Source organism: Nansenia antarctica (genome assembly GCF_963989245.1).
Source record: "Nansenia antarctica genome assembly, chromosome: 1".
NCBI lineage: Eukaryota > Metazoa > Chordata > Actinopteri > Argentiniformes > Microstomatidae > Nansenia > Nansenia antarctica.
The window spans coordinates 47,668,530-47,680,232 of NC_137674.1; the positions used below are offsets into that span (position 1 = coordinate 47,668,530).

The 11,703-nt window shown below is 48.8% G+C and overlaps 1 protein-coding gene across 1 annotated transcript; it reads right to left on the minus strand.

Annotated features, from left to right (window-relative positions):
• Nucleotides 1–4,224: 4,224 nt before the first annotated feature.
• On the minus strand, nt 4,225–11,386 carry dact1 (dishevelled-binding antagonist of beta-catenin 1; the record flags this gene model as incomplete). The annotated part of the gene is made up of 4 exons (XM_080542705.1): nt 4,225–6,269; nt 7,438–7,593; nt 8,601–8,730; nt 11,039–11,386. 4 exons carry the CDS (start codon nt 11,384–11,386, stop codon nt 4,225–4,227), a joined length of 2,679 nt encoding a protein of 892 aa, XP_080398831.1.
• Between the last annotated feature and the right edge of the window lie 317 nt (nt 11,387–11,703).

Genomic DNA, 11,703 nt, shown 5'->3' on the forward strand with positions numbered 1-11,703 from the left:
TGATAAGCTCTCATCAACACCAGACCCTGGAGAGCAAACCTTGGAGGCCAGGAGAGAAACCCTGGAGGTTGGATCCAGGGCTAAACCAACACAGCCTGGATGCCAAGCATAACCCACTGTCCCTGGGCCGATCAGTGTCTCTCAGAGCCTCTCAAGTCTCCCAGCTCGGGGAGTGAGCGGTGACCTTGGGTAAGGCAACCTGACATGCCCACAAACCCCCAAGTGCAACTGACGGTGTTGGACAACTTGATCTATTTTCGTGCCCCGTGTATTCAGAGCTGGGTCGGTTACATTGTGAGGGATTAAAGACTGGTTGTCATATCAACCATACTAAACTAAAGAAGTGTGTATTGTTTCAGATTAGAATTCATTTAGGTTAGGGTTTGTCTTTGCCTTTTCTTCTGTTCCTATTATGGGGTATTCTAGTGGATAGTGAGTGAGTTGAACTTGTGATCAAGAAGGTCATGAGTTCAAATCCCACCTGGGAACACCACCACTAGTGTACCCTTGAGTAAGACACTTAGCCCTAAGTTACTCCAGGGAGACTGTCCCTGTAATCTCTAATTGTAAGTCGCTTGGTCTAATTGTAACCATCTGGGGGTAAATGGTTAAAATGTCAAATGCATCCTATTTTTCCTTCTATGTCAGTCTCGTTCAGCCAGTAGTGTGACATGTGTTTTTATTGTAACATTACTGCCTGTGAATGTGATTGCGGTCCTGGCCACAGGTATGTTTAACTACCCTGAGGTGACATATTTGTGGATGTCAGTGAACTTTTCATGAACTACCTGGAGAGAACGTAATGATATATGGTTTGTACTAATTACACAAGGGAACGCTCACTTCTCGAAGAAAACAAAGTCTGCATGACAACTACTTTAGCGTTTAAAGACACCGCAAGGACATGATGACAAGACAGTTTGAGGAAACAGTCCTTTGTGATTAGGAGAATGGTGTTATTTTGGCATTTCCGTTGGGAGGACACTACTGACTACCTCCAAGAGAGACCTACCGCACTGCATGCTAAATGTTTTAATTAAAATGCTAGTCAATTTAGTCATTTATGACACACAACAACCTTAAAAGAAAAACCTCTTATGACATGATGCATAGTCATAAAAGCCTGGGAAAAATGCCTAAGCGGCTGCCTTTGAGTTGACTTGAACAAGGTGAAGTTTGACATCTTATTCACATGAAAATGTGTTACTAAACTGCCCTAAAGTGGTTAGCGTTTTTCCCGTCCACAATGACCTTTGTATAAAACGTTCAGAAACGATTATTCATCTGAATGTCAAAGTCATGTGTTGTTGGCAGGAGCTGCCGTGACAGATTTGGATGTCTGTCACTGAGGCAGAACACCATGTGACTGGGCTGGGAGCTCACCCACGGCAGCCAGGTGAGCTGCCACCTGGGACCAAACTGGGACAGCTAGGACACTGACAGGAATGAGGAACGGGATCAAACACGTCATTCCATGCATGACAATGAGCCTGTACTCTCATCTCTACCTCCATCAGCCTCCACTTGAATCAGGCTACCAGTCTCTAACACATACATACCTTCCTTCTTTTCACACACACACACACACACACACACACACACACACACACACACACACACACACACACACACACACACACACACACACACACACACACACACACACACACACACACACACACACACACACACACACACACACACACACACACACACACACACACACACACACACACACACACACACACACACACACACACACACACACACACACACACACACACACACACACACACACACACACACACACACACACACACACACACACACACACACACACACACACACACACACACACACACACACACACACACACACACACACACACACACACACACACACACACACACACACACACACACACACACACACACACACACACACACACACACACACACACACACACACACACACACACACACACACACACACACACACACACACACACACACACACACACACACACACACACACACACACACACACACACACACACACACACACACACACACACACACACACACACACACACACACACACACACACACACACTCTTTGAAGTGCTTTAAAGATACTCTTATAATACAGCCTTTCTTCCACCCTTCCCTGAAGAAATCCCTGATCTGATATGACTTGACTGGGGACAGACAAGCAGTCAGGTCATGTCAGATCTGTGTTTCCTTGAAGGCTGGAATGAAAGAAGGATGGAGACACATTTAAATAAGTTCAAACTGGGCTTCAGGCTACCTCAACTTTTATCCATACCGGTTAGAGTGAGGGTCACCGGAGAAGTACAAATTACTAGGGGTTGTATCAATTAAATATTACATCTCCCAGTCGGCAAAGGGATGTATCATCATATCATAGCCTATAGGCTCCCTACATGTGGTTACAGCGATATGAAACATGCAACATGGAAGATATATGATACACCCCCTGAGGACATTGCTACCCACATGTATCTGAAGGTCATAAGCACATACATGATGTGCAATCTATAATACAATCTCTGCCCGGGAACATTCTGTACTCATAAATAACACATTAGAACCAATACAGGGGAGGCTGCTGGAGCCATCTAATGGAATGACGAGTGGTATTAAACACCTTTGATACCGTTCTTTATTCCGTTCCATACATTACAGTGAGCCCATCCTCCACCAGCCTCCACTGACATATAACCTTTCCATCCCTGGGATAGTCATTCATTCCCTAGCGGCTGGATAATAGAATCCCGGATTTCCGAACCAGCTTCTCCAGGCGAGGTTGTTGATTGGAGGATGGAGGATGTTGACTGTCTGATGGGGTTGGACTGGTGAAGTGTCACTAACCGGGGTGTCAAGTCAACAACACGACGTGATCAGTGACCTTAACGTTTGTGCGACAGACAGACACACACACACCTGGGTACACACACGCACACACAGACACACACACACACACACACACACACAACTGGGACATGTCATAAAGGGTAATTGTATTTTCTGTGTCTGAGATGTAAATCGTTCCAGAAGCCTATGGGGCATGATGTACAGTATGATAGAGCGTCTATGGCAACGCTTTGGCAATGATCCCCGAAGGAACATGGGGACGAGTAACGACATTAGAAAGCGTTCATGTAGGGAGGATCTTAATGGAGCGTCCACATTGCTCATCAAGCTAGGATGCATTCATACAACACTCGGCATGTGGAATGAGGAGGACCACGCCAAGGAGTGACTTTAAAGCAGACATTTAATAAAGATTAAAAAGGATAAGCACCAGTATCAACATACATACACGTGATATATACAGCAATGGACATGTACAGCTACGGTTGGCATCAACGACAGATGAAGGTACAGTACATTAAAGCAGTAACTCATGCATATCTTATGTTCTTATGTGTACATTACACTGTATATGAAAGAGTACCATGGTTTTTGTTCAGCAGTCGTCCAAAACATGTTGTTTTTTTCAGTCCTATGGATTCTACCTCTTCCATGATCATTCCATAGAGTCACTTTTAAGTAATCCTCAATCTGCTTCAACTCATACTATTCAAATCAGACCACGTATTTCCAGGAAGTACTGTACCCAACCAAATATATTAACGTTTTAAATATCTTTCATCCAAAAAAAGGTAAACCTGGACCGTTAAAAGCATGTACAGATGAGTTGCCGTGGAGATGCACACCGCGGGGGTTAAAGTTCATAATAAATACAAAACAAACGGCTACATACGGCAACATAACAACAAGGCTACAAGTCAGATGCTTTTTGTCATCCTGTCTGACGTCAATCAGAAAGTGCAGGGAGGGGGAGGCTGCTGGACAGCTGGTACACGTCCTCACATCCCAATGAAATGTCTTTAGAAACCTCTCCGAGAGCAACGGTGCGTTCAGAAGGGTGAAATGTCCAAAATGTTGAGAGAAAATAGAAACGAGGTGGCTAGAACCTGACCCCGAATCCTTATCACAAGTTCTGTCCGTTCTACACCGCTTGTAATACGCTTGTGCCTGAACGTGTCTGTGACATTGTGTTCTCCTGAACGCAGCAGGCCCAGTTTGAGCAGAGACCTAAAACCATCCTAGGCACTTATTGGGCAGCGAGAGAGAATGGGGGGCGGGGGGGCCAATTTGATTGGCAAAGATACGTTCCCTACTGCTACGCTATCGGCCCTCATACCGTGGTCATCAGCTTCAAGGACCCTGACGTGCGGAAGCGGAGGATCTTCTTCTTCAGGTTGTGGGAGGCTTTGATCTTGACAAAGGCTTTGGCCTGGGCGGGGGTCATCTCCTGGGGCCCCGCCGCGGCCGCCTGCCCGAACTGAGCCCAGTTCATCCCGACGGCGCTCTCCTCCGAGTCGCTGGTCGTAGTGCTCTCCCCGTCCGCCTCGCTCACGCTCGACTCGCTGTCGCCGAAGCAGTTGGTGGTGTAGTTGCTCCGGTCGTCCTCGCTGGTGTCCATGATGGTGGAGTGGAAGAGGGAGGCGCACTCCGCCGAGTACTCGGAGTCGCTGCCCACGTAGGCGTAGGGGCTGGCGATGTGGACGTTGGGGGGGAGGTACATGGTGGTGGAGGACACCTGGCCCAGCAGCTCCCTCTTCTGCCTGCGGTGAGCCCGCCTCAGGGCCTCGTCGTAGGGGAGCTCGGTGATGGCCCTCAGGCGACGGTAGTCGCTACGCTTGTATTTGGGCTTGGCGACCACCGCCTCCCGCCCGTGGTGGTGTCCGTGGTGACCGTGGTGCCTGGAAGCCGACGTCGACTTGCCGGGGGTCGCGGACGCGCTCGTGTGCTTGTCCATCACGCGGCCTTCCGGGATGGCCGCCGGGATGTGGCGTCTGGCACGGGAGGACGACACCCTCTTGGACGCCTTGTGCACGTGAACCACCTCCTCCAGAGGGCGGGACTTCCTGGTGCCAGACCTGTGCTTCTCCCGCCCCCCTGTCGCCGCCACTGCCGCCACCGCCGCCCCCGCCTCCGGCAAAAGCTGGCAGCGCCCCTCCGCCCGGGGCTTCAGCGACGCGGCGCTCTTCACCTTGACGATCTTCACATTCTTGCCGCCGCCCTTGCGGAGTTTGACGGTCTGCCGCTGGGCGGGGATGTACTGGGCGCTGACCATGTGACCGCCTCCCCCGCACCCCTCGTCCTGGCTCTGGGAAGAGGAGCCCACACTGACCAGCTCCAGGCTGGGTCTATCGTCTTTAACGGCCTGCGCACTCGGGAGGGTCGTGGGGTTCTTCTTGGGAGTGGGGGTCCTCCCTGCGGCCGCCTGCGAGGCCTTGGCGTCCTCCACCGCCGGGTAGTACAGATGCTTGGCCTCTTTGGGGGAAGAGTTGGCGTTGGGGGCGCCCAGGTCCTGGTAATCCTTAGGAGGGGCCGTGGTTGACGACGGAAGTCCTTTATTGGCTAACGATAAGGAACCACCCTTCTTCTTCAACAGGCTATTGGTGTTTATATTGGTGTTGAGGTTGGCGTGCGTGTCATTGGTGTTGATGGCGTATCCGTTCTGAGCCGGGCCTAGAGAGTGGGTCAGCCCGTTCTCTGCCGGTTCCCCTCTACTCTCCACTGACCACTGTCTCTGGGGGGAGGCTGCGCTGGCACTGGCGTCAGGGTGAGAGTTACTGGGACCTCCAGCCTGTAGACACGTCTGCCAGTTGGGTTTGAGGTCCTGGGTCCTGCCCTGGGCCTGGCCTACACCGGCCTGCCTCACACACAGGCTAGCCTGCCGGAGGATGCTCTTCGACGGGTCGGTGTTGATGCTCGTCCGCGGCTTGTTGGGCCTCATCGGCAGAGCTCTCCTCTGGAGCAGACAGTAGATGTAATTGTCCAATCGTTTGTGAGAAGGGGTGTGGGAGGCGGGCCAGGACGTGCTCTGGGGCACCGGGGGTTGGTCGAGCTTCTGTCCGTCACCGGAGGAGACCCCGCCCTCTCCGCTCTTCGCCAGCCCCCCGTCCTCCTTGCTGTGGCCCCCGGCCAGAGAGGTGAAGAAGATGGGGCTCTGGACGGCCACGGCGTGGAGGGGGCTGGGGTAGCGGTAGACGTCGCTGCCGTTCTTAGCGATCAGGTCACAGTGGTACTTGGTTTGGCCGTCCGAGGAGGAAGCGGGGGTGGTGGGGTCCAAGGAGGGGGTGTAGGGGGCGGAGACGGACCTTCGGACCGTCCCTGACCCTGACCCCTGGTCATCATACTGGCCCTCACACTCTGCACAGCTGCCCAGCTCATCTGCAGAGAAGAGAGGAAACAAAAAAAAGTTAGTTCTATTCGTTATCACCGAAAAATATCACAACATCCGGTATTAATGTATGTATTGAAAACAGTAGCTTGTGTGTGAAGGAACTCGACTACAGTACAATAAACAATATTATGTCAGCATTTCTGCAACGTCAACCTGAATGCACTGGCGTGTTGTGTTAAGACCTGATTTGAATACATTGAAATACATGAGCTACGCTTGAATGACTTTTACTGGTTTTATTGGAACCAATGGGAATAGTCCCCCAAATATGCAAACTCCAATCTAAATCAGGCATGCCTCAAAATTCCTTCAATATTTGACTAATGTATTTGACAACGGTATGCAGCACCTAGACACACCTACAGTCTGTCTGCGAGAAAGAGTGTGTGTATGTGTGTGTGTGTGTGTGTGTGTGTGTGTGTGTGTGTGTGTGTGTGTGTGCGTGCGCGTGTGTGTGTGTTGTTGATAGGTTAAGCATGCTTCCTATCCACATGCAAATTAAGTGGCCAGTTGGTTTAGACGTGTTAATGGACCTTTTGTTGTTTGAGCTGCATCATAGGTGTGGCTGTGGAACTGTGTGTTTGTGACATCTGCCTGGGCCTTGTAGGGGAAGCTACACCTCCCGCTGCCAATGTTGGGGGTTTCCTAGTCTTTTATACATCGCAGTGTTGTCAAAACAAACCCTACTAATGGTAAAAACAAAATTTAAAGTGCTGCAAGTTGAACTGGGGCCAGGATTAAATGACTGAACTACTGCTGCTGGTTTGTGAATGCAGGGCGGGTGACAGGGGGGTGGTGGTCTTCAAGGAAGGGAAGAGTGAGTGTTTACACAGCACGGAGAACAAAAGGATTCAGACTTCTCCCCAGGTCCCCAGACTGGCCACATGTGACATCAAACACCTCGTCCCGTCACACACACACACGCACACACACACACACACACACACACTGTCTCTTTCTCGCACACACGCACATGCACACACACTGATTTTTTCTCGCACGCACACACACACACGCATGCACTCACACGCATGGACACATGCACGCACACACAAACACACTCGTGCATGCACACACACACACACACACACACAAACATATATACACAGGCGCACTCACTCACACACACCCTACAGGCGCTCTGGGGGTCCTCACCTGCGGAGCGTAGCCTGCCCTCCGAGGCACACAGCGAGGTGTCGAGGGGACTGCAGAAGCAGGTGCTGGAGCGACAGCTGGACAAACACTCACTGAACACAGAGTTGGAGGAGTTGGAGAGGGAGCCTGACGCCCCGTCACTCAGCTCATAAAAGCCTGGAGAGAGAGAGGGGAAGAGAGAGAGGGGGGTAGAGAGAGAGGGGGAAGAGTGGGGCGAGAGAGACAGAGAGAGGAGAGGGGCGAGAGAGAGAGGAGGAACATTTTAACACACTGATTTTACACCCCGCAGGCAGGGAGCTGTCATCCAACAATTTATTAGGAGACAGCCTGAGCTATTAAAAGAATGAAGGCCGAAATCTCAGGCAGTTAAGAAACATGCTTTTGTGTTGGATAGAGTTTAGTCTCAGAATAACGGATCTGCTATTTGGAGCAGCATAGCTTTGCCTCTGTAATTTCCTGGCATACTTCTGATATATTGAGCTTTGGACTAGACAGGAATGCTAATTCCATACCAACCCCAAAAAAAGGATTGGGCCCAGATCTGTCTGAAAGCTAGACGAAACAAAAACATTTGGAGAAAAATGACCTGAAAGGCCACAATGGCCACAAACGCTGTGTAACTTCACAGCATTAAAATGTGCTGTGGCGAGTCTCGGTGTGTCCCACTGCCCAAACTGACCTCCCAGCTCTCGGAATGTGGAATGTATACAAGTCACAAGAGCGTTCAGCAGCCTGCCACCAGCCTCTGCTCTCTCAGCCTGTGTGTGGTTGACCATATTAGTCCTCACACACAATGGGTGCTTCATTCCTCCGCGCGAGAGAATGCAAGATCGAAAAAGAAAAAAAAAGCCCTGACGAAAAGTTAAATACCGACATCTGCAAATACTGATGCATTGTCACTTCTTGGTCGTGGTTGTATTCATTTGCCAACTCGACTGACTTGAGACTAAACTCCCACTGACTCTGTATGTAGAGGCACCATATGAACTTTATGTGGAAGACCAACGTCATGTTTGATAGATTATTATGACTGTATGTATGGTTTCTAGTCATTCTAGATTCATATTCGACATTACAGATATTTAAGAGACCCAGGCCATATTCTAGAATCTAGACATTCCAGAGCATTCGAGAACCTACACATTCTAGAACACCCGACTCACCTGAGCTTGGGCGGCTGTCAGTCTCCACGTGGTCATGTGACACCTCTGTGTCCAATCGGAGGTCGCTGATCTGTCGGTCCAGCTCCTGCAGCTGGTTGATCAGGCCAGCGTCCCGCCTCCGCAGGCAGTTCTGCAGGGAAACAGGAAACAGTTAGACCTCACATCCTGTATGACATCATCATCAGCTCTGTGTGACATTCAGGGGTGTATGGAGTCTGGTTGTGTTCCAACAACAACAACACATAGAGTGGGGCAATGTATTGGCCCTGTAGTTGATATCAGGGGAGGCTGGTGGAGGTAGAAATTACATTACATCTGTTACATCCATTACAATCAGCCATTCCTCCAATTTCTACCTCCACCAGCCTCCCCTGCTCTATATGGTAGGCTAGTGTGGACGTTGGAACTGAGCCACTGTCGGGGAGGTGAAACATTGATTATATTGCAGATAGAAATGGAATGTATAGAGCTGGCCGGACCCCACGATTCTACTCACACCTGTTCTACACAACATATTTCTATCTGAACAGCATTGTTTTTTCCCCACGAGACATGATTCTAATTTAGCCACCCTGAACAGAACTGCCCCAGCACTGTTGCTAACATAACAGCGTGCCCGGCCCGCCTATCGATTTCTATCTCCTTTAACTTCAGAAGGGTTCTGATTAAACCCACAGTCTTGAATTATGATTGTGGAAGTCAATAGACTGTCCGGTCTCCTGTGAGTCTTTAAAGACGTTGATCAGATCGTGTTGTTGCTTATCAGGACCCATTAGTACCCACCCAGAGACTGAATTAGACTTCCATCTCACGCACAACACAACACGGCCCTCCCTCAAACATGTGGGTTATGTAGAATGGAATGGGTCCCAAATGACAACACCCAGATCATGTGGTACATTCTGCTGTTCTTTAAATGGTTGATTCAAAGAGACCAATGAAAATGTAGACCTGACGGCCCCATAGGCTGGCCACACAAGACTATTACTCCAAATTACCTGCCATTGAAACCATTCCCTGCATTCAGCCCTAGTTAGCAATTAGCTCTAAGAGACAGGCGGCCAGTAATGCAACACAGATCCGTCCGGGCTAGGCTAGTCTGGTCTGGGCTGGGCTATGGTGAGTGTTTAGAGCTACTTCCTCTGCTGTAGAAGGCAGCCAGGCTATAAAGACCCAGCTCTCTGACAGGACACACTGGGGTGATTAATGGCTCAGAGCAGGGCTAGGGCTTGGGAGACCTCTTTTCTACACACAAAGTACCATTTGCAACGGCAAGACAGCCAGACAGGCAGTGCGAACTGGTTGTTTGGAAGATGAATATCATTATCCTCATATTGTGTTAATAGTATGAATTTACACACCAATGGGGATGTGTCAGTGTGTCTATTTGTACAGATGTCATTGTCAAATTCTCAATGTGGTCATTTGGGAACTGTCTTGAGACTAATCTAAAATTATAAAATGGGGTTAAATACATGTATAATCTAATCTATTTCCTAGGGGGAAAAGTGCAACAATTTGAACTTGTTCCATCCATTTCTTATCCTGATTATTGAAGTCAACGCATTACTCAAGCTAGAATTGAAACCAGGTGTGTTTTGACCGGTTTAAAGGGCTTCATCTGAAACAACCGGGCCATAACTCCTCAGCATCCTCTAACATCAGCGGGGGGTTGGAGATCTGCTTGTAAAAGTTAATTTCAGTCGCCCCATCCATTGTAACTGATCGCCAAATCTCATTGACGGGGCTGGACCCCCTCACAGACCGCATTAGAACATGAGGAATCTCCTTCCACGGTCAGGAAGTTTGATTTAAATAACACTCAGTCTTTTCTAATGGTCATCCTGCCATTCTCCCTCAGTCGATCTGTCGTTTCTCTGGGAACCGCCTGTTCTGTTGAAGCCAACTGGCTTGCATCGGGATAGGCTGGTGCCTTGCCAACTTCATTCTAACTCTTAACTTGACAGTTACATTTTAAATTGGTTTGTCACTCCATTGTTCACAAAATGCGCAATTAAAAATGTCCCATATGAAAACATAGACCTATTGAAATGCATCTTTTTTATAGCCATATAGAAATGATTTGCTAGAGGCCATAATCTGCTAAGAGCACATCATTAAATAGCGGTTAGTAGCCCTATAAATGTAATTTCTATAATTGTTAAAACCGTCATAGCCCTCTAGCTTAACCACTACCTCATCTTTTGGCACCTCTAGTCCTGCCTGGATCAGCGCACTCAACGTGACCAACTTTTATCATGATGTTACATTTTTCCATGGATACAGAACGAGTCTAGACTTTCGTTTGAAGATTTAGGATGGACTAAATCCAGCAGTGCAAACATAGCACAAAACATTGTATTCCACACAGGTAATTTTGACTATAACGCAGAATAATAATCTCTTATAAAACAACAGCTTTTATCAATTATACCTACCAGTTGTTTTCTCAGCAACAAAATGTTTTCCTCCAACAGCTTTTCCTCCGAGTTCAAGTAATTCTCCTCAACGCACATTTTATCTTCTCCCGTTAGATTTGCGTCCTCTTGGAGATTCAGCACATTTCGGACCAGTAATCCCTGCCGTTGTCTCAAGTACTCCAGCTCTCCCAGTCCCGCTAGGGTGGCCTCCAGCCTCTCCCGGGTGCGCACCCGGTCCGCCTCTCCCTCCATTCTGTCTCTGCAGGAGCGCGTCTCGTACTCCTTCCTCTCCGACCGCATCTCTAAACCATCCTTTGGAGCCACCAGCATCTCCGCAACAGCGGCCGTTTGCTTCATTGTATCCATCCACACAAATGATTTACAGCATTGAACTGGCAACTGCGGGCGACATTTGATCAATGAAAACACGCTAGGAAATTATAATACACGTGTATAAGTTGACTTTTGGACGCACATATCATGAGTTGATATGGCCTATCATTCCCGACCACAAAAATACTTGTCCATAACTTTTTCACGGTGTAGTAAGAATCCCAGCAACCTGCATGAAATTCACCGCAAATTGCAAACGTAAAATCGCCCCGCGGTTTGCAAAAGAAAACGATAAGTCCAAGTATTTTTCAGCTTGCACAGAGCAGAAGAAATAGCATGATAAAATCCCT